Here is a 24,430-nt window from a genome sequence, read left to right as displayed (position 1 = left end):
TTTGCCTTTTGTTTGATGAAGGCATGAAAGCTCTTCTCTCTGTCTTTCCCTAAGGAATGACTCATATATTAACTCTGCTGAGCATCACCACATCAAAAGAAGAAACCAAGGTCTTCAGGACATTGGGCTGGGTTTTTGCCAAGGAAAAGGGGTATGCACAGACTGGGTAACTTCCTGCCCTTAAGTTTATTAATGTATGCTTAAACAAAAGACAAGAAAATTTAGTTTAGCTTACATTTGTTGTTGGGCATACATTTTAAACAATTTATACTAGCCCCCCCCCTTTTTTTAACAGTGCTCTCATAAATATGTAGTTCATTGCTCCTGAATACTTCAGTCAACTGTGTGATCAAAAGTTGCTTGGGTCTAGAGAACAAAGGCGAAACATGCCTTTTTTTCTTTTTCTTTTTCTTTTTCTTTTGTTTTTTAGATGGAGACTCACTCTGTCACGCAGGCTGGAGTGCAATGGTGCGATCTGTATTTTTAGTAGAGGCAGGGTTTCACAATGTTGGCCAGGCTGGTCTCGAACTCCTGACCTCAAGTGATCCACCCGCCTGGGCCTCCCAAACTGCTGGGATTACAGGCGTGAGCCACCACGCCTGGCCAAATATGCCTTTTAATATGGATTAATTCAACATAATAAAAATAGCTTCAAAGACAGTACCTTATAACTTGGAGCATGAACTAATACTATAGAGTTCATATTTCTTTTGTTTTGTCCAGCAATTTTATACTTGCACTTTTTTTTTTTTTTTTTTGAGACGGAGTCTCGCTCTGCCGCCCAGGCTGGAGTGCAGTGGCCGGATCTCAGCTCACTGCAAGCTCCGCCTCCCGGGTTCACGCCATTCTCCGGCCTCAGCCTCCCGAGTAGCTGGGACTACAGGCGCCCGCCACCACGCCCGGCTAGTTTTTTGTATTTTTTAGTAGAGACGGGGTTTCACCGTGTTAGCCAGGATGGTCTCGATCTCCTGACCTCGTGATCCGCCCGTCTCGGCCTCCCAAAGTGCTGGGATTACAGGCTTGAGCCACCGCGCCCGGCCTATACTTGCACTTTTATAGTATAATCTCATATTTCTACCCTATGACCTAGGTAACTGGCATTATTAGGCTTTTTGTTAAACAAAGGAGATGAGATAGAAGTTACCAACAGTAATTTACCAACAGATTTAGAAAACTGAAATCCACATTAATGCATGCCCAGGTTCCTGCTTTTTGACAGTTTGTTTCTTTGTTTTTTGTTTTGGTTTTTGGTTTTTTGTTTTGGTTTTTGTTTTTGTTTTTAGACAGGGTCTGGCTCTGTTGCTCAGGCTGGAGTGCAATGACATGATCATAGCTCACTGCAATCTTGAACTCCTGGTATCAAGTGGTCCTCCCATCTCAGCCTCCCAAGTAGCTGGGACTACAGGCATATGCCACTACACTGGGCTAATATTTTTTCTTAGTAGAGACAGAATTTCACTGTGTTGTCCGTGCTATTCTTGAACTGCTGGGCTCAAGTGATCCTGCTGCCTCGGCCTCCCAAAGTGTTAGGATTACAAGCATGAGACACTGTTCCCAGCCTTTACTGCATTTTGTAAAGAGAGACCAGAGGCATAACTTGGGACCTTCTTTACAAAAAGAATATAAACACTGGTTAAACTTGTCAGTGCCCATTGGGAATCAATATTTTACACTCTAGCCTTCTAGATTTATTTGCTGTAGACTATAACCTTGTTTTTTGACTCTAATGATAAAAACAATGATTAAAAAAATTCTGAGGAGAATTTCTGTGTTTGCAAAAGGGTTTCTGAAGTCCCCTGAAAGAAAACAGAGGTTTTGCAAGTCATACAAACAACGATTTGTCATCTTCTTTTGTTTGTTTATCACCCAGATATTCCTAATGAATCACATTCCAGACTAACCACTGACTGCTTTTGTTCCTTAGTGTAGAAGTGTGGCAAATAAATGTTTTCCCAGTGAATCAGCACAGGATTCTTGATTTTATTACCTTTGCCCTAAACTTTCCAGACAAAACTAATTGGAAATTTTGCCTTTGGGATCTCACTTGACTTCTGTGTATAGATGATGGATTAGGCTATGAATTGACATTACAGATGTTGTCCAAACAACTCCAGTCTTTAGGAATGTTTTATCAGTTCTGAGGGAGCCGTCTAGAGTGGAAGAATGTCTGTCTGTTTTGTCTGCTCGCCTTCCTTAAAAATACTCATACACACACAACACACATTCTGCAATCTTAATGTGATGTTGTATTCTTCATCTTGGTTGATAAATATTCTTGCCTAAATTAGGCTAATAAATTAACTAATATGAACATTTTAGGTCTTTCGTTTTTAAAAGATGTCTCTGTAAGAAAGGACCATAAAGTAAACCCAACAGTATTCTACCTTTGGTCTTTTGGATGATATACTGTTTTTCTTGATGAAACATAGACATGAGTATAACCTTTTCAATCCTTTAAATGCTACAAAGTGTGTGAAGAATTATAGTAAATCATGAGCGAGCTGCTATAATATAAATCCAAAGAACCTGAAAAGTTCAAAATCCAGAAAATGTTTTACTTACTTAAAATTAAGCAGCAGTGTACATTCTAGTTTATCATTTTACTAATATGATTTTTTCACAAATTAAAGTATGAATATATTCACCCCTTTCTTACTATGACCCTAATTAGTGTTTGTAGCACAAGGATTTCTTTCTCTGGGCTTACATAGATAGTACATTATTATCAGAAAACTATTTAAAACTCTTCACTATCAGATTAGGATGGAGAGAGAGAGGGAGAGAGAGAGAGATGTGGTTTTGTATAATTTTACCTTTCTAGGACAATTTTTTTTAATTCTAAGTTTCTCTTAATTAGAAGAACTAATAGTGTCTTATCATTATTCTTGAAGCTAGAGTAAAAATTGATTACATAGACTTATCTCAGTTTGGTTTTTTTCTAATCACTAAAACTCATGAAAGAATGTAAATCATGGAAATGTAACTTTTTAAACATATGTAAAAAGAGTTTTTGAAAGATAAAATATATTTTTCCACAGACAAATACCTACATCTGCTCTTATTAGAAATCTTACCCTTTCATCTAAGTATGGTTTGCTCTCACCCAGACATACTCTTGCCTGGCCAAGCACTACATCTTTTATCCTGGACAAGGCAAAATTATTCCATTACCAATCTTTGGAAAATACAATGTAATACAGCTCATGAGACTAGATATATGGAACTCTGAAATGAAGCAAATCCAGATGTCCAATATGTTGAAAATAACCGAGCTATCTTGTTGATTTGACTTCATCTAGAATAACTATACTGAGTTACCAAAAATAAAACAGACCTTTATTTGCCACTTTTCTTTTTCTTTTTTTTTTTTTTTTTAAAGACAGGGTCTCACTCTGTCGACCAGGCTGGAGTGCAGTGGTGCGATCTCAGCTCACAGCGACCTTGACCTCCCAGGCTCAAGCTATCCTCCCACTTCAGCCTCCCAAGTAACTGAGACTGCAGGTGCACACCACCATACCCAGCTAATTTGTTTTTTTTTTTTAAGAGATAGGGTCTCACCATGTTACCCAGGCTGGTCTCAAAACTCCTGGGCTCCAGTGATTCTCCAGCCTCAACCTCCCAAAGTGCCGAGAATACAGACGTGAGCCACCCTGCCTGGCCTATTTGCCACTTTAAGACATACTCCCTGTATTGATTTTTACCTTGCCACATGTCACATCCTTTTAAATGTGTTCAGACTCATTTTATAGCACAGCATATGGTCATGTGTACTTGAAAATAATATATATTTGGCTCTTGTTGGGTGGTATTTTCTATATTATTCAAATCTTCTGTGTCCATACAATTATCAGTGTAGTTGTTCTATCAATTAATGAAATATAGATGTTGAAGTTTTCTACTATGTATGTGCCAGTCATGGTGGCTCACATCTAATCCCAGTGCTTTGGGAGGCCAAGGCAGGAGGATCCCTTGAACTGAGTTTGAGACCAGCCTGGACAACATAGGCAGACCCTGTCTCTACAAAAAACAGAAAAATTAAATGGGGCCAGGTGTGGCGGCTCACACCAGTAATCCCAGCACTTTGGGAGGCCTTGGTGGCAGAATCTCTTGAGCCCAGGAGTTTGAGACTAGCCTGGGCAACATAGGGAGACCCATCTCTAAAAATAATGAAAAAAAATTATCTGGGCCAGGTGCACTGGCTCATGCCTATAATGCCAGCACTTTGGGAGGCGTTGGTAGGAGGATCCCCTGAGCCCAGGAGTTTAAGCAACATAGGGAGACCTGTCTACAAATAATGAAAAAAAATTAACTGGGCTGGGCACTCTGGCTTAACACCTGTAATCCCAGCACTTTGAGGCGGATAGATCACTTGAGCCCAGGAGTTAGAGACTAGCCTGGGCAACAGGCAAAACCCCATCTCTACAAAAAATTAGCCAGGCATGGTGGTACACACCTGAAGTCCCAGCTACCCAGGAGGCTGAGGTGGGAGGATCACCAGAACTCGAGAGGTTGAGGCTGCAGTGAGCCAAGATCATGCCACTGTACTCCAGTTTGGGTGATGGAATAAGAGAACCTGTCTCAAGAAAAAAAGAAAAAAAATTAGTTGGATGTGGTATCTTGCATCTGTGGTCCCAGGCGGGTGGATCTCCTGAGGTCAGGAGTTCAAAACCAGCCTGACCAACGTGGTGAAACCCCATCTCTACCAAAAATACAAAAATTAGCTGGGTGTGGTGGTGGGTGCTGGAAACCCCAGCTACTCGGGAGGCTGAGGCAGGAGAATCACTTGAACCTGGGAGGCAGAGGTTGCAGTAAGCCGAGATCGCAGCATTGCACTCCAGCCTGGGCAACAGAGTGAGACTCCATCTCAAAATAAAATTAAAATTAAAATAAAGTAAAATTTCTAGCTATAATTGGGGATTTGTTCATTTCTCTGTTCTCCCTATGTTGCCCAGGCTAGTCTCAAACTCCTGGGCTCAAGAGATTCTCCCACCAAGGCCTCCCAACGTGCTGGGATTACTGGTGTGAGCCGCCACACCTGGCCTCATCTAATTTTTCCATTTTTTGTAGAGACAGGGTCTGCCTATGTTGTCCAGGCTGGTCTCAAACTCAGTTCAAGGGATCAGTTTTTGCTTTATGTATTTTCACACTCTGTTATTGGGTGTATACACAATTAGAATTGGTCTGACTTCCTGAGAATTAGACCGTTTATCATTGTGAAATGTTCCTGTGAATCTCTGTTAATATTCCCTGTCCTTAAATCTACTTTGTCTAATATTAATTTAGCTACTTTATCTTTTTTATAGATTTTTTAAAATGGTTTTTCTTTTCCCGTCTCTTTACTCTTTCTTTTCTGGGTTCTTAATATTTAAAGTGGGTTTCTTACAGACAGCATATACTAATCCAGTCTAACAGTCTCTGCCTGAATTCATATGTTTGGTCCATTTGCAATTAATGTAGTTATCAATATGATTGGGTTTAAGTCTGCCCTCAAACTGTTGTATCTAATTTTTTATTCCTTTTTCTTTTTTCTCTGCCTTCTTTTGGACTGAGGGGGGTTTTTTTGTTTTGTTTTTTTGTAGTTTTTTTTTTTTTTGGTATTGAATTTGTTTGCTTGTTTGTTCTACTTCTTTTAAAATTTTTAGTGGTATAGTTAGGTGTAGTGATGCATGCCTGTGGTCCCAGCTACTCGGGAGGCTGAGGTATAATCTCATGAGCCCAGGCAGTCAAGAGTCCAGTGAGCTGTGATCATACTACTGCCCTGCCCTCCAGCCTGGGCAACAGGGTGGGACCATTTCTCAAAAAAAAAAAAAAAATTAAAAAATTTTGTGGTTGTCCTAAGGTTTACAATATGCTCCATTAACTTACCGGGTGAACAATGAAGTATTATTTTCTCATTTTGTATATAATGTGACAACCTTATAATAATGTTCTTCATTTTCCTCCTCCCATAATTTATAATTTATGCTTTACTTGTCATACATTTTACTTCTTATACATTTTACTTCCTCATATGTCATAAACCCACAGTACTGTTCTGAAATATATTTATTTGAAATATATTTTCCCTAGGGCCCAGATTCACAGGTATTTTTTTCTTCAACACTTTAAAGAAGTAATTCTGATGTCTTTTGGTTTGCATAGTATTTCTGATGAAAAGTCTGACCTATTTTTCTCTGTAGATAATGTGTTATTTTTATCTCCTTTTTTTTTTTTTTTTTTTTTTTTGTGAGACAGAGTGGCTCTGTCACCCAGGCTGGAGTGCAGTGGCACGATCTCGGCTCACTGCAAGCTCCACCTCCCAGGTTCACGCCATTCTCCTGCCTCAGCCTCCCGAGTAGCTGGGACTACAGGTGCCTGCTACCACGCCGGGCTAATTTTTTGTATTTTTAGTAGAGACGGGGTTTCACTGCGTTAGCCAGGATGGTCTCGATCTCCTGACCTCGTGATCCGCCCTCCTCGGCCTCCCAAAGTGCTGAGATTACATGCATGAGCCACTGCGCCCGGCCTATCTCCTCTATTGTTTTTCAGACTTTTCCTCTTATCATTGAACTACAGCAATTTCATTATGACATAATTGTGATGATTTTTAGCAATTTGATTATGTTTTATTTTCTTTTTTTGAGATGGCTTCTTGCTCTGTCACCAGGCTGGAGTGCAGTGGCACCATCGCGGCTCACTGCAATCTCCACCTCCCGGGTTCAAGCCATTCCCCTGCCTCAGTCTCCACACCCAGCTGATTTTTGTATTTTTAGTAGAGACAGGGTTTCACCATGTTGGCCAGGATGGTCTCGATCTCCTGACCTTATGATCCGCCCGCCTTGGCCTCCCAAAGTGCTAGGATTACAGGTGTGAGCCACCATGCCCGGCCTATATATTTTCTTTTCTTTTTCTTTCTTTTTTTGCTTTTTCTTTTCTTTTTTTTTTTTTTTGTACTGGCGTCCAGTGGTGAGATCTCAGTTCACTGCAACCTCTGCCTCCTGGGTTCAAGTGATTCTCCTGTCCCAGCCGCCTCAGTAGCTGGGATTATATGCACTTGCCACCACGCCCGGCTAATTTTTTGTATTTTTAGTAGAGATAGGTTTCACCATGTTGGCCAGGGTGGTCTCGAACTCCTGACCTCATGATCTGCCCACCCTGGCCTCCCAAAGTGCGGGGATTACAGGTGTGAGCCACTGCACCCAGCCTATATGTTTTGTTTTCTTTGTGTCAATCGTGACTGGATTTGTTCAGTTTCTTAAGTCTATGGATTGATATTTTTCATCAAACCTGGATCTGTTTCTATTGAGCATTATTTCTTTTGGTTATGAGTTATATATTGCTGCCTCACATGTCTAGTAATATTATATTGATTGCTAGTAATTTTTAATTGAATGCTAGATATGTAGTGTTAAATTGTTGCTTGTGTGGATTTTGTCTTCCACTATAGAACACTGATGTGTGGGCAGGTTCTGAAGGGGGCAATTAAGTTACCTGTGGATCAGCTTGATCTTTTTAAGACTTGTTTTAAACCCTGTTAGGGTTAGACTAGAGTGGCTTTCACCTTAGGACCAGAAGGAAAGGTCGTACCTACGCAAGCATGACCTTTCTGGATTGAATGCTGAGTCTCTTCTCTCTACTCTAGCTGGTTGATCACAGATGTTTCCCAGGCCTGTGTGAACTCTGGGAATTGGTCAGTTTACAAATCCCCAGTAATTGTTCTTTTCCCGGTGGTTTTTTGCCTGGACTTGTGTTCTCACCTTAGCATACAGTGCAGCTTTGTGTGCCAGAGTCTGAAGGGGACCCCTGTGCAGATTTCTAGAGTTCTTTCTCTCTGTGTAGCTTTCTCTTTTCTGGTATACTGCCTCATAAATTCTGACTGCCTCAGCCTCCCTGAATCCTGAACTCGTGAACCCCAATCTCATTCTCAATTCAGCAGGAGCAACATGCTTTGTTTGGGCTTTTCCTCTTTTGACCATGGCATTTTTGGCAGGCATGGAATGTGTCTACACACAAGAAGCCAGAGTCAGTGTATGGTTTCTTCACTTTTATCCCTTCTCTTGGTAATCAAAGCCCTGTACTGCCTGTAGTACAATGTCTAAAAATAATTGTCCCATATATTTTGTCCAGTTTTCTCATTGTTTGCTATGGAAATGAAAGTCTAGTATCCGTTACTTCATCCAGTCCTGAGGCAGAAAACCTTCAGCCATCGACCAGGATCCTTAACCCATGTTCCCTGAAGAGTTGGAACCTGCTGCTCAGTAAATGTATAAATTGTATATCCTGTGGCAGATTTTATCCAGTTAAGCTTTTCAATTAATACTATAGCTGTTTGGGTCTTTACTCTCTTGTTTCTTTGTTTAGTATGATTAAAAATGTGACACATATTTGCTATATTGTAGTGAGACTTGTAGTTTTTAGAAAATATACTTTAAAAGTAGTTTGAATTCTGTGTAACTTTTAAAACTTTTAATCAAAAAATTTTTTTAGTTTTTGTTTGGATTTTTCATATAAACATATTTTTTCATTCAAATTGGTTATATTTAGAAACCGTTAAGCTATAATGTTGAATAGAACTTGTGAGGTTTCCTATCACTTAATATAGTTTAAACTATGAATAAAGGACAAGAAACTGAGTTGTTAATGTTCATTTTGTCTGGGAACCACCACATCTGCCTCAAAGGCTGAGTAATCGTGACTTATTAGTGTGGTTATGGAAAATATATGTCAGTTTAGTTGAGTGAATGAACAGACTTCTTTAGAAGAAAGAATTCTCAAATCAGAGACTTGAGAAAACATTCTCAAATCAGATTGTTGAAAATTTCCCTTTTCAGAATTACTAAAAATTAAAACTATGAAGAACTTTTATTTTATTGGATAATGTGTTTAATCTGTTAGGATACATTTTTTATATTTCTGGAATGCAAATATAGCTTTTTCTTTCCTATATATCCCAGAAATCTCATTATTTTAGCTCCCAGGGCAATTTTATTTTTTGTTCACTTGAAACTCATTTCTAACTTTAGCTGTAGACTGTACCTGTAGCCAAAGAGCACATTACATGGGGACAGCATGGACAAACTCTTAAATTTTCTTCTTTTTCACTTATTGGCATTCATATGTCTCTTTTGTGTTTTCTAACAGTAAAGGTGGAAGTTACAGCTGATTTCTTTTTATCTTTTTAAAATTATGTCTGACAGCTATAATTGTATGAGGAGAAATGTTTCACAAACTATGCAGTTATTTTGAATATCACAAACTTTGGGTTTTTTTTGGTAGTATCACAAAATAATTCTTTTTTCCCCTAACTGTGAAATCTCTTGTGTGCACATAGTGTTTAAAGAAACAATTGTAAATTTCATGGTTAATCATAAGTTTTCAAAAACCTAATCAAAATATTCTTTTCAAAATCTTCTATACTTATTTTAATAGTTTAATATTTCTACATTTCCAAGAATTAAAAGTCCCCCAAAAGAGGAACAAAGGCTAAAACTTCACATCGATTTTTTTTGATCCAGAAAAAAACTAATAATTAACTGATTCAGTGCCAATGATTTCATTTTTTAGGTATTATTTTAACAGAAAATGCCAATTCTATTTAGAGATAAGTATCACATGTGTGAACGACTTTGTATTTTATATTAATGTCAAACAAAATTTTATTGGTAGTAGAATATCTTAGTTTTATTTTTATCACTAGATTTTATGTACTTTGAACCACAGATTCTTTCATCATGTGATCTTAAAATACTTTCTTATACACAGAGCCGACTTACTTTTCTGTGGGACTGACTCATTTATGAAAAATCATTGGAGAAATCTTTAACAGAAATCTTCAGATTCAGAAATACTCGCACAATATAGTTACTAATAAAATCTCGTGTGTGTATATATGTAAATAATTTTATTCTACAAATAAAGTATTTCTCTTCATAATAGCTGATGGCTGCTAGTTACTGTATGCTAGAGGGCATCTATCAACCTATGCTTAAGGGACCCAGAAATTTATATTTTAACCAGCTCCCTAGTATGCGGACTCTTCGTCTTGTGCTTTTAGGAACCATTGTGTAAAACTCATTGATACTGGTTTCACAGTTACATTTTTGCTTTATGATCTCACTAGGAAAGGTTATGTGAGGTGGTACATCACTAACTGTTTTTAAGTAAGGACATAAAGTGATATTCTCAAATTGTGCCTAAAAGAACAGTGGCTCAGAAAGTTGTTTTTTTAATAAAAGGAATAATCTAACAAATGAGAAATATAGATACATGAAATAAAAGTCAAGCAAGGAATTACATCAGTGGTTGCCGGGGACTAGGACTTGAGGGAGGGAATTGGCCACAGAGGAACACAAGATATTTTTTTTTAATAAGGCATGGGGCCTCGTTCCATCATCCAGACTGGAGTGCAGTGGCAAAATCATAGCTCACTACAGCCTCCAACACCTGGGCTCAAGCAATCCTCCTGCCTCAGCTCCCGAGTAGCTGGAACTACAGGCACATGCCACAGTGCATGGCTAATTTTTAAAATTTTTGTAGAGATGAGGTCTTGCTTTGTAGCCCAGTCTGGTCTTGAACTCCTGGCTTCAAGCAGTCCTTCTGCCTCAGCCTCCCACAGTGGTGGGATTACAGGCATGAGCTGCCGTGCCTGGCCAAGGGATGATTTTTGCAGTGATGGAAATGTTCTGTATCTTGATTGGTGTAGTTATATGGCTGAATGTATTCGTCAAAGCTAATTGAAATGTAGACCTCAAATAAGTGACTTATTATGTGTAAATTTTACCTCAATAAATCTGATTTTTTTTTTAAGTCAACCAGGAAGAGATTCTGGGAAGGATTATTTTCTTCATGTTACTACCTGCATCTTGAAATTATTTAGAATTATTTTGTTCTTTGAAAGCTAAGATTTTTATTATATGGCAATTAATATACTATTAAAATAACGTGTATTGATAATTTTTTAGTAGTTCTCATCAGAAGTTTCTTGTATTTGTTTTATAGGGTCCACATATAGCCTCAGTTACATTAGCTGCTTATGAATGCAATTCAGTTAATTTTCCTGAACCACCCTATCCTGATCAGATTATTTGTCCAGATGAAGAGGGCACTGAAGGAACCATTTCTTTGTGGAGTATCATCTCAAAAGTTAGGATTGAAGCCTGCATGTGGGTAAGATATGCATTTTCATATTTGTTTAAAACTAACCTCACCATCTTGATAGTGTGTTGTACCTTTTTGAAATAGAATCTAAACATATTCCTTGTCAGTAAATGATTCAGTAAGTAACCAGCTACCTACTTCTAAGGCAAAAGAAACCTTTTAGAGCATCTCCTCTTCATGAATGGCATTGGGAAGAAAGGCATGAACCATATGTATCACAAAGCAACGGAGGCCAAGTAGACTCCAGCAGGGAAAGGGAGTACAGATGATGGAACTACAGCTGAGCCTTGAACAATGTGTGGGTTAGGGTTGCCAACCCCCTGTGCAGTAGGAAATCCACATATAACTTTTAACTCCCCAAAAACTTAACTACTAATAGCTTCCTGTTGAACAGAAGCCTTAATGATAAATAGTAGATTAACACATATTTTGTATGTGTTAATATAGTATTATATACTGTTACAAAGAAAATCATGAGGAAAAGGAAATATATTTATTATTAATTTAGTGGGAATGGATCATCATTTCCACTCCATTTTCATGTTGAAGAGACTGAGGAGGAGGAGGAGGAAGAGGGAAAGAAGGGTTGGTCTTGCTGTCTTAGGGGTGGCAGAGGCAAAGGAGGTGGAGGAGGTAGATGGGGAGCCATGAGAGGCACACTGATTATAACTTGTACTGGCACAGTTCAAATCCATGTTGTTCAAGGGTCAACTGTATACTACATTATAAAATTTGTTCCAGTATTTCTATACCTGATAAACTCTTAGAATTTGTCTAAGAGTTATATAAAATATATATAAATATTAGATTGGTAATATATAGTTATATATCATTATTAGATTGGCAAATGTCATGTCTTTTTTAATTTAAAATTTTATTTTTATTTGGCAAATAAAAATTGTGTGTGTATATGTATGTATGCATTATATTTATTTATTTGTTTGTTTGTTTGTTTATTGAGACAGGGTCTTGCTCTGTTGCCCAGGCTGGAGTGCAGTGGTGCCATCTCAGCTCATTGCAGCTTCAACCTCCTGGGCTCAAGTGATCCTCCCCATATGTCTTAGTTTTAGATTTAAAATACTGTGTTCTGGCTGGGCCTGGTGGCCATCCCTGTAATCTCAGCACTTTGGGCGGCCAAGACAGGCAGATCACTGGAGGCCAGGAGTTCGAGATCAGCCTGGTCAACATGGTGAAACCCTGCCTCTACTAAAAATACACAAATTAGCCAGGCGTGGTGGCGCATACCTGTAATCTCACCTACTCAGGATGCTGAGGCATGAGAATTGCTTGAACCCAGGAAGCAGGGGTTGCAGTGAGCCGAGACCCGCCACCGCTCTCCAGCCTGGGCTACAGAGCGAGACTACATCTCAACAATAACAACAAGAAAATACTGTGTTCTTAGAGGACTCATTTCATTTTCTGAGTTGTTATAATGCTAACTAAAGTAAGGTCAGACATTTCTTAATATAAACCAAGCCTTATTATAGTAAAGGTATCAGGCTGTATGGTCGTATATGGCAATTTTACTTTTAGTTGTTCCAGTTGTTCTTTTTGTGGTTTGCTTAAGTTTATTTTATAAAATTCTTTGGACAGCATGTTAAGTGGCAGATGGATTCTAATCTACACAATTTTTTTTTATGCCTAAATTTTTTTTTTTTTTTTTTTTTTGAGATAGTCTTGCTCTGTCGCCCAGGGCTAAAGTGCAGTAACACCATCTCAGCTTACTGCAACTCCGCCTCCCAGGTTCAAGCGATTCTGCTGCCTCAGCCTCCCTAGTAGCTGGGATTACAGGCACCCACCACCACACTTGGCTGATTTTTTGTATTTTTAGTAGAAACGGGGTTTCTCCACGTTGGGCAGGCTGGTCTCGAACTCCTGACTTCAGGTGATCCGCCTGCCTCGGCCTCCCAAAGTGCTGGGATTACAGGCATGAGCCTCCTAACCCAGCCCTGTATGCCTAAATTTATTCAGGTATCCATAGGAATAATTCATTGGTTAAAGACTTCTGTTTCCATTTGAGTTTTTTTTTAAACTCATTTGGATTTGTTATGTTCCTGTAATTTTTTCCCACTAACAATTTCTTAGGAAATTAAAGATTATGGAACAGATCACTTACAAATCTTAACTCATTAAAATGAGCATGAATACCATACCCTCAGAAGAAGCAGTTTTGAAACACAGTTAAGTGTTAGCAATTATGTTTTGCTTTAAAAGAATTATGAAGGAAATACCATAATGTTGAATTTGTTGAATACGAAAGACAGGAAAAATTGTCATGTTTCCTGTTGCTCTTTTATAAACACTGGAAACAAATTTATTATACTAGTTGCATATGCTTTATAAATTTGATGACATTAGTCTTTTGATGAAAAAAATGTTAGAATAACAAGATACTTGGAACATGCTAGAAAAGGGACTTTGTATGTAAATTTGTCTTTTTTTCTTAATATTATACTTTTATTCTTTCAAAAATTATTTACATTGCTGGATTAACCTTAAGGCCAACAAATGAAAACCACGATCTCAGAGGGCCGCGATAACTGCCTCCTCCAAATTTCTATAGTATATATTGTCTGTAGTGCTTATTAGGCCTGGCTTTTACATGCTTTAAATTAATTTGGCTGGTATGGTGGCTTTCTTCTCCAAATAATATTTAGGATCCTAAAAAATATTAAATACACCTTAAATGTATTAGCATCACAGTAATCAGCATCAAGTTTTGCACATAGGGCTGAGCACGGTGGCTCACTCCTATAATCCCAGCACTTTGGGCGGTCGAGGTAGGTGGATCACTTGAGGTCAGGGGTTTGAGACCAGCTTGGCCAACATGGTGAAACCCTATCTCTACTAAAAATACAAAAAATTAGCTGGGCATGGTGGCTCACACCCGTATTCTTAGCGACTTGGGAGGCTTAGGTAGGAGAATCACTTGAACCCGAGAGACAGAGATTGCAGTGAACCAAGATTGCACCTCTGCACTTCAGCCTGTGCAACAGAGCGAGACTCCATCTCAAAAAAAAAAAAAAATTAATTAATTTTTTTGAAAAAGTTTTGCATGTAGTATAGGAATGTCAATAAATACTGATTAATAGGTCAAATGTTTGCTCTTCCTTCCTTCTTTGTAACTGTCTAGTTATATTAAAAATACAGCACACACTAAGTTATGTTTAAATTTGTTAATATTGTTCTCAACATTTACAAGGACAGTCTTCAACAAATGGTGCTGTGGGCTGTGTGTAGTGGCTCACGCCTGTAATCCCAGCACTTTGGGAGGCCAAGGCAGGTGGATCACCTGAGGTCAGGAGTTCAAGACCAGCCAGACCAACATGGTGAAACCCCACATCTACTGAAAATATAAAACTTAGCTGGGCATGGTGGTGGGGGCCTGTAATTTCGGCTACTTGGAAAGCTGAGGCAGAAGAATCGCTTGAACCCGGGAGGTAGAGGTTGCAATGAGCTGAGATCACACCATTGCACTCCAACCTGGGCGACAGAGCAACACTCTGTCTCAAAGGAAAAAAAAAAAAAGTGGAGGGGCAGTGGGCTGGAAAAACTGAATATCCACATGCAAAAGAATGAACTTGGACCCTTACCTTACACCCTATGTAAGAATTAATTCACTGGGTGCGGTGGCTCACGCCTGTAATCCCAGCACTTTGGGAGGCCAAGGCAGGTGGAGCATGAGGTCAGGAGTTCAAGACCAGCCTGGCCAACATAGTGAAATGCTGTCTGTACTAAAAATACAAAAAAATTAGCTGGGCATGGTGGCGGGCGCCTGTAGTCCCAACTACTTGAGAGCCTGAGGCAGGTGGATCACTTGAGGTTGGGTGTTCAAAACCAGCCTAGCCAACGTGGTGAAAGTTTGTCTCTACTAAAAATACAGAAATTATCCGGGCATGGTGGCGCATGTCTGTAATCCCAGCTACTCAGGAGGCTAAGGCAGTAGAATCACTTGAACCCGGGAGGCAGAGGTTGCAGTGAGCTGAGATTGTGCCACTGTACTTCAGCCTGGGCAACAGGGTGAGACTCTGTCTCCAAAACAATATTAATTAATTAATTAATTAAATAAAATAAAAACTTTTTTTTTTTTTAAGACAGAGTTTGTCGCTCTTGTTGCCCAGGCTGGAGTGCAATGGCGCAATCTCACTCACTGCAGCCTCTGCCTCCCGGGTTCAAGTGCTTCTGCCTCAGCCTCCTGAGTAGCTGGGATTACGGGCATGCGCCACCATGCCCGGCTAATTTTTTTGTATTTTTGGTAGAGACAGGGTTTCTCGATGAAAAAGATAGATTTTTTTAAAATTCCTGCTCTCCAGATTTTTATCATTAAACTTACATTTCTTAATATAAAAGCACCATGCTGCAGATTTGCTTGTGAGTCCACTTGACAAAATGTTTTTTCCCCACCTTACCCAACAAAACTTTTTAAAAGTACAAATTCAGAATTTTTGTCTTCCCTAAAATCTTTGAATAAAATTAGCACTCCAAGAAGATGTTGTGTTACCAGTTGGTTTTTATATTTTGTGCGTATTAAATTCTTCTCTAGTTCAAGAAGGATTGAAGGGTAATAAATTTGTATGTAGTAGATGGTTTGGAGGAGAGCTTTCTGAATTATTGGTTGACTATACATACCACTTATTTTGCAATAAGGAAGCCAGTCATTCTCTCTCCTTAATTAAACTTAGGCTGACAGTTTTTAGTGTTCCAACAATTTATGTTTTGTTTTACATATAAACAGATGTAAACTTAGGCTGACAGTTTTTAGTGTTCCAACAATTTATGTTTTGTTTTGCATATAAACAAATGTAAAGAATTTTGTATTTGTGTCTTATACAAATATATATTTGAATTTTGTAGAGAATCATAAAATTGTTTTGTAAGGATTATGAAATGATGAGACTTCAGTATCTAATTTGAGATAAATAAATGTCTGTGTCTAGGGTATAATGTGTTTTGGGACACCTGCCTGGATGACTAAATTCCCTTGTATTTATTTGCATAATTAGAGAGTACTGACTCATGATTCCCATTGTTTCTTGCTAATGTGGGAAAACACGAGGAGAATTAAACTAAAATATAACAGCAAATATAGTCAACTACGTGTAAGACAGTATACAGCTCTTGATTTCATTTCAGTCCATTATGTCATCTGGGATCAGCTTCAAGATAATTGAGAAGAGAATGAGAAAGGGTATAGATACAACAATATAAACTATTAGTTAATATTAGCTGAAGTTGAGTGAGAGTATATTAAATTCATTTTATAATTCTCTGCACCTTTGGAAAATCTCCCACAGAAAAAAGTAGGACAGAAAGTGTAACATTTTATTCAAAACATGAACTTCTCTTAAGTTCAAATGTTAAGTCAAATGTTTAACAGTTCTGAAAGCAATCATGTGATTCAAACTCATGACTAATTTCCTTAAAGTTAAGAAGGAAGTAACTTTTCCTTGTCACTAATTTAGTTACCCTGAGATGTAGTTTATATCAGAAAAAGATAAATACTTGATCTTTATTATACCAATTTTTAAAATAATAAGTTGGTTCTCTAGCATCCTCCAAAGTTGGCCAACATTACCGATTTTTGTGTGTGTGTGTGTGTGTGTGTGTGTGTGTGTGTGTGTGTGTGTGTGTGTGTTTTAGACAGTCTCACTCTGTTATCCAGGCTAGAGTGTAGTAGCTTGATCACAGCTCACGGCAGCCTGGACCTCCTGGGCCCAGGTGATCCTCCCACCTCAGCCTCCCAAGTAGCTGGGACCACAAGTGCATAATTTTTTATAGAGACAGTCTCATTATGTTGCCCAGGCTGGTCTTGAACTCATGTACATAAGCAATACGCCTACCTCAGCCTCCCAAAGTTCTGGGATTATAGGTGTGAGCCATGACGTCTGACCAACTTTTCTTGTTTAGCAATATATATGATTTGGTTTTTGCCTGTATCCATGTATATATGTCTCTCCTGCCTTCTCTCTCTGTTTTTTGACTAAATATAGGCTTAATCTTTTGGCAGTTAAGTATTCTTTTTCTCTTTTTTTGGAGATAGAGTCTTGCTTTCTCACCCATAAGCTCACTGCAACCTCTGCCTCCTGGGTTCAAGCAATTCTCATGCCTCAGACTCCCAGGTAGCTGGGACTACAGGTGTGCACCATCACGCCCAGCTAATTTTTTGTATTATAGTAGAGACGGGGTTTCACCATGTTGCCCAGACAACTGTTCTCAAACTCCTGAGCTCAGGCAATCCACCTGCCTCGTCCTCCCAAAGTGCTGGGATTCCAGGCGTGAGGCACTGCGCCTGGACTCTTTTTCAAAATTCTTGTTTCAAGTGTGGATAATGTAGTTACACATGGAAATTGTTGGTTCCACCCATTGTGAATACAAAATGTTTGAATTTGATTTGGTCCCTTGGGAATTCTTTTTGAGGCATTTGGAGGCAGAACCATAAGACAGAGCAAACTGAAATGCTTAACATTGCTTTTTAAGAACTAGCAGAGCTTTTTCATTCACTGTGTATGGCTCAAAGTTGAGAATTTCCCTAGAGACTATGTGCCTGTTGCATTATTAATTATCCTGTGTTTAAGCCATTTAAGTCCAAACCAAGTTACTAGTTCATAAACCTTTGTTTTCCTTATCTTTAATGTCACAGCAGGTCACGGTGGCTCACGCCTGTGATCCTAGCACTTTGAGAGGCAAGGTGGGAGGATTACTTGAGCCCAGGAATTCAAGACCAGCCTGGGCAACATAGTGAGACCTCATCTCTTTTAAAAAAAAAAAAAAAAAAAAAAAAAAAACAGAAAACAGAAATCCTGGTTGGGCACACTGGCTCACACCTATAATCCCAGCACTTTGGGAAACCAAGGCGGGAGGATCACTTGAGCCGAAGAGTTCGAGACCAGCCCTGGCAACATAGCAGGACCTCGTCTCTACAAAAAAGAAAATTTTTTGAGACAGAGTCTTGCTCTCTTACTCGGGCTGGCACGATCTTGGCTCACTGCAACCTCCGCCTCCCAGGTTCAAGCATTCTCCTGCCTCAGCCCCAAAAATTTTTTTTAAACTAGCTGACCAGCCGAGCACGGTGGCTCACACCTGTAATCCTAGCACTTTAGGAGGCTGAGGCTGAGGCGGGTGGATGATGATGTCAGGAGTTCAAGACCAGCCTGACCAAGATGGTAAAACCCCGTCTCTACTAAAACTACAAAATTAGCCGGGTGCAGTGGCAGGCACCTGTAATCCCAGCTACTCAGGAGGCTGAGGCAAGAGAATCGCTTGAACCCAAGTGGCAGAGGTTGGAGTGAGCCAAGATAGCACCACTGCACTCCAGCCTGGGTGACAGAGTGACACTCCGTCTCTAAGAAAAGCTAGCTGAGCATGGTAGCATATCCATATAGTTCCAGCTATTCAGGGGGCTGAGGTGGGATCACTTGAGCCTGAGCCTGGGTGGTTGAGGCTGCGGTGAGCTATGATCGTGCAACTGCACTTTAGCCTGGTGACAGAGAGAGACACTATCTCTAAAGAAAAGGAAAAAGTTGGGCCAGGCGCAGTGGCTCACGCCTATAATCCCAGCACTTTGGGTGGCAGAGGCGGGCGGATCAAGAGATCAAGACCATCCTGGCTAAAATGGTGAAACCCCGTCTCTGCTAAAAATACAAAAAATTAGCTGGACGAGGTGGCGGGCGCCCGTAGTCCCAGCTACTCGGGATGCTGAGGCAGGAGAATGGCGTGAGCCCGTGGGGCGGAGCCTGCAGTGAGCCGAGATCGCGCCACTGCACTCCAGCCTGGATAACTGGACAAACAGACATTATATCTCATGATAGAAATACACACACACAAAAAAGGAAAAATTCCACCAAGTGAGTGGAATATGAGTCAATGTCATGAGGAAATAAACATTTTTCCTGTAGTGAAAACTTATTTGCTGGGTGCGGTGGCTCACACCTGTAATCCCAGCACTTTCGAAGGCCAAGGTGGGTGGATCACCTAAAGTCAGGAGTTCAAGACCAGCCTGGCCAACATGGTTAAACCCCGACTCTACTAAAAATACAAGAATTAGCTGGACCTGGTGGCACACACCTGTAGTCCCAGCTACTGGGGCAGCTGAGGCAGGAGAATTGCCAAGATTGTGCCACTGCACTCAAGCCTTTGTGACAGAGTGAGAGCCATCTTAAAAAAAAAAAAAAAAAAAAAAAAGAAAACTTATTTATCCTGGGCTGGGCGCGGTGGCTCACGCCTGTAATCTCAGCACTTTGGGAGGCCGAGACGGGCGGATCACGAAGTCAGGAGATCGAGACCATCCTGGCCAACACGGTGAAACCCCATCTCTACTAAAAATACAAAAAAAAAATTAGCCGGGCGTGGTGGCGGCGCCTGTAGCCCCAGTTACTCGGGAGGCTGAGGCAGGAGAATGGTGTGAACCCGGGAGGCGGAGCTTGCAGTGAGCTGAGATCCGGCTGAGAGCCTGGGCGACAGAGCCAGACTCCATCTCAAAAAAAAAAAAAAAAGAAAACTTATTCATCCTAATGTTTAGTTTTCAAAGGGCTTCCTGACCACAATTTGTTAAAAGTTTTAACTCAACAGAAGAAACACTGTATTTAAATTAAAGCAACTTCTGAAGTTCCAGAAGATTTCCTAGAGAATTTTTATCTATACTGTTGAATTTTTTTTTTTTTTTTGAGACGGAGTCTCGCTCTGTAGCCCAGGCTGGAGTGCAGTGGCCGGATCTCAGCTCACTGCAAGCTCCACCTCACCGGTTTACGCCATTCTCCTGCCTGCCTCAGCCTCCCGAGTAGCTGGAACTACAGGCGCCCGCCACCTCGCCCGGCTAGTTTTTTGTATTTTTTAATAGAGACGGGGTTTCACCGTGTTAGCCAGGGTGGGTTTCACCGTGTTAGCCAGGGTGGTCTCGATCTCCTGACCTCGTGATCCACCCATCTCGGCCTCCTCCCAAAGTGCTGGGATTACAGGCTTGAGCCACCGCGCCCGGCTTTTTTTTTTTTTTTTTTTTAAGATAGAGTCTTGCTCTGTTGCCAGGCTGGAGTGCAGTGGTGCCATCTCAGCTCACTGCAACCTCCGCCTCCCAGATTCAAGCGATTCTCCTGCCTCAGCCTCCAAAGTAGCTGGGACTACAAGTGCGCGCCACCACAGTCAGCTGATTTTTGTATTTTTAGTAGAGATGGGGTTTCACCACATTGGCCAGGATGGTCTCGATCTCTTGACCTCGGAATCTGCCACCTGGGCCTCCCAAAGTGGTGGGATTACAGACGTGAGCCACCATGACTGGCCACTGGTGAATTCTTATTACCAGATCATTTAGATATCAGAAAGGCGGGGGGGCACAAATGATAAAAATAACAGAGTCTAAGTAGAGATTCTAGAGAACTAAAATTTACTTAATGTCTACGATGCGCCAGGTGTTGTATCAAGATTTTTTTTTTTTTTTCCATAGACAGGAATCTCACAATGTTGCCCAGACTGGCCTCAAACTCCTGGGCTCAGGTGATCTTCCTGGCTCAGCATCCTGAGTAGCTATGGCTACAGGTGCGTGCCACTGTGCCTGGCTTGTCTTAAGGGTTTTATGTGTATTATCTTGCCTAGCATCAGATAGGTCAGAATTAGAGCCAGGATTCAAACTCTTATTATTTTGGGTATGTAGCATATACTTTCCCCCAATATATTGCTCTCAAAATGCTTCTGGTGATATAGAAGAGTATGGATTTGATCTATTAAGTGTCACCGTTGAGAACAGAACCTCATTGTAAGTATTTTGGTTTTTCACCTAGGGTATCGGTACAGCAATTGGAGAGCTGCCTCCATATTTCATGGCCAGAGCAGCTCGCCTCTCAGGTGCTGAACCAGATGATGAAGAGTATCAGGAATTTGAAGAGATGCTGGAACATGCAGAGTCTGCACAAGTAAGAACAGTGGGGACAGAAAATAGAACACTTTACTTATTCCTAAAGAGGCTATTAAGGTAAAACTGTTAGTAGTTACTCTGAAGAACAAAACTGCTAAAGTAAAAAAAAAAAAAAGAAAGAAAAGTACTACTTGATATAGAATATTTAGAAAGGTCAAAATATAAAAGATAATCTTGATCTTAGAATAGAAAATTACAGAAAAATGCAATAAGACAACTCTTAATACACTAAAACACCTTGTCAGAAACCAGGGTAAATTAATGTTGCCAGTGATGTTAAGGAGCTGAAACTTGCTTTTTCCATTGTTTGTTTAGAGATATTACCAAGCAGACTGCTGCTTTGAGTCCAAAATAATAGAACTTCTGAATTAATTGTTAAACATAACATCAAAGGCCAGATGTGGTAGCTCACTCCTGTAATCCCAGCACGTTGAGGACCCAAGGCAGGAGGATTGCATAAGCCCAGGAGTTTAAGGCTGCAAGTGAGCTATGATCATCCCACTGTACTCTGGCCTAAGCCACAGACCCTGTCTCTAAAAAAAAAAAAAAAAAAGAAAGAAAGAAATCTTACTATATGGCTATATCTATAGTGGCCCTTTCCTCCCTTGAAAGCAGCTTCATTCTGTATTCCACAGAATGTGTAGAGCTGCTGAAATGTTTGCTAAGGGAGTATATGAATTATATCAAATTCTTAAGTAGTTACTAAAACTTTAAACTAGTAAGCAGTATGTAGTAGTATATATGACAATAGTAATAGTAGAACTTTTTCTTTCTTTGCTTCTTTCTTCCTTTTTTTTTGTTTTGTTTTGTTTTGTTTTTGATTCAGGGTCTCACTCTGTCACCCAGGCTGGAGTGCAGTGATGTAATCATAGTTTACTGCAGCTTCAAACTCTTAGGCTCCAACCGGGTGTGGTAGCTCATGCCTGTAATCCCAGCATTTTGGGAGGCCAAGGTGGGTAGATCACTTGAGCCTAGGAGTTTGAGATCAGCCTGGGCAACAGCGAGACCTTGTCTCTACAAAAAATTTTTTTCTTTTTTTTTTCTTTTTTCTTTTTTTTGAGACGGAGTCTCACTCTGTTGCCCAGGCTGGTGTGCAGTGGCAGTCCCGAGTGGCTGGGACTATAGGCGCCTGCCACCATGCTCAGCTAATATTTTGTATTTTGTTTAGTAGAGACGGGGTTTCACCATGTTAGCCAGATGGTCTCGATCTCCTGACCTTGTGATCCACCCGCCTCAGCCTCCCAAAGTGCTGGGATTACAGGCATGAGCCACCACGCCTGGCCTGCAAAAAAATTTTTAAGCCGGGCACGGTGGCTCACGCCTGTAATCCCAGCACTTTGGGAGGCCGAGGCGGGCAGATCATGAGGTCAGGAGATCAAGAGCATCCTGGCTAACACAGTGAAACCCCGTCTCTACTAAAAATACAAAAAATTAGCCGGGCATGGTGGCGGGTGCCTGTAGTCCCAGCTACTCGGGAGGCTGAGGCAGGAGAATGGCGTGAACCCGGGAGGCAGAGCTTGCAGTGAGCCGAGATCGTGCCACTGCACTCCAGCCTGGGCAACAGAGCCAGACTCCCTCCAAAAAATAAAAATAAAAAAATAAAAATAATTTTTAAAAAGCTTAGCTGGGCCTAGTGGCGCATGCTTGTAGTCCTAGCTACTTGGGAGGCTGAGTTGGGAGGATCACTTGAGACTGGGAGGCAAAGATTGCAGTAAGCCCTGATTGTGCCACTGCACTCCAGCCTCGGCGACAGAATGGGACTGTCTCAAAAAACACAAAGTTATTCACCAGCCTCAATCTCTCAAGTAGCTGGGACTACAGTTATGTACCACTATGGCCAGCTAATTTTTATTTTTTGTAGAGACAGGGTCCCACAATGTTGCCCAGGCTGGCCTCATCTAAACTCCTAGGCTCAAGTGATCCTCCCACCTTGGCCTCCCAAAATGCTGGGGTTACAGGCGTGAGCCACCATGCCTGACCTGAACTTTCTTTTTGAATAATATTTAACAATTCAGACTATTCAGCAGTTCAGTCTTTCCTTTGCCTCAGTCAGATTAATGAATGCCCTGGAGTATTCTAGACAGTGTCCTCAAGATGAGCAAGGTAAACTTTCAAAACAGAAAAATACTAAATGCTAGGCCTAGGCAAGCAATAACATAATTGGTTGAGGCTTTTTTGACCTAATCACAATCTGTGTATCAGCCTCTATCTCAATTATCTCAACAGAGTGTTTCGTTTTCAGGAAAATTCCTAAGAACATTGTTGAAAGATTGAATCTCCATCTTCAAGTCAGATAGGCTTTTAAAAAATGCATTATTACCCAGAACTTTGGGAGGCTGAGGCAGGAGGATTGCTTGAGGCCAGAAATTCAAGACCAGCCTGGGCAACATGGCAAGATCTCATCTCTACAAAAAATGAAAAATTAGCTGCGTAGGATGGTGCATTTCTGTAGTCCCTGCTACTTGGGAGGCTAAAGCAGGAGCATTGCATGAGCCCAGGAGGTTGAGGCTACAGTGAGCTACATTTGCACTACTGTACTCTGGGCAACAGAGCAAGACCCCACTGAAAAAAAAAAAAACAAGAAGCATGATGAAATAGAATTCAACCAAGTATGGTTATAGTTTTTAATTAAATACAAAACTTTCAAATGTGAATTTAGAATAGCCAGATATAAAACAAATGAAATAAAGAGCCATGAACATCTGTTCTTTGTGAAAAGAGCAAGTTGCTCTGGTACCTGCTTTGCCTTATCTGCCAACCAAATATTATGCCTGTCATGACATCATAATGTTTATATTAATGCTAATAATTATTACAAATATAAACTTTTTAAATTATTTTTAGCATTTTAAAAATCCAATATCTAATATGACCCTTGTGTTAACTCTGAGGGAGTTTGGAAAGGTACCATTCTTCTAATTTTATAGAAAACTGTAGATCTAGTTGTTACTTCCCAAATTTCACATACTTATAGGTAGAACAAAAACTCAGAATGCCAGCATTACTGGTATATTCCGATTACTGAAGCCAGTCTGTCCACAGAAGTAGATGGGTGAGACTTGTGACAACTGATAGTTCTTTGAGTTATGGCACTAACTAATGTATATCATTTAACATCTCTAAAATTCTTTTTTTATCTATATGAAATCAGCAGGTTGAAGTGGAATAAGTATAAGGTGGCTTACAGCTACACATTTTTATGCTATGACTTGGATTCCAAATGGGTATGAGAGTTATTCTCTCATAAGTAAACTAAGGTACTATGATTATTTCTCCTTTTTTTAAAAAAAAGCTTTTTTTCTTGGAATTAACATTTTCAAATTTGCATAATCTCTTTAAATCCCTGGCTTGCCTTCTCTCCCCTCCAACAGCTCTGTAAAAACACCTCAT

At 40.2% G+C, this 24,430-nt stretch overlaps 1 protein-coding gene across 9 annotated transcripts in view; it reads left to right on the top strand.

Annotated features, from left to right (window-relative positions):
* The window catches only part of VMP1 (vacuole membrane protein 1), a 139,320-nt gene that overhangs the window by 44,839 nt on the left and 70,051 nt on the right, over positions 1-24,430 (top strand). For 8 of the 9 annotated variants that reach the window (XM_045376090.2, XM_045376082.2, XM_015437826.3 and 5 more), the window contains 2 exons: positions 10,978-11,145; positions 20,907-21,038. In XM_045376090.2, the coding sequence (XP_045232025.1) occupies positions 11,140-11,145; positions 20,907-21,038 (138 nt within the window). In that variant the 5' untranslated portion in view covers positions 10,978-11,139. The remainder of the gene's footprint in view (positions 1-10,977; positions 11,146-20,906; positions 21,039-24,430) is intronic. The other variant, XM_045376088.2, reaches the window with a different exon arrangement.

Source organism: Macaca fascicularis, chromosome 16 (genome assembly GCF_037993035.2).
Source record: "Macaca fascicularis isolate 582-1 chromosome 16, T2T-MFA8v1.1".
In the NCBI taxonomy this organism is placed as follows: domain Eukaryota; kingdom Metazoa; phylum Chordata; class Mammalia; order Primates; family Cercopithecidae; genus Macaca; species Macaca fascicularis.
Note: the sequence above shows the minus strand (reverse complement) of the source record. Positions and strands in the feature narration are given on the sequence as shown.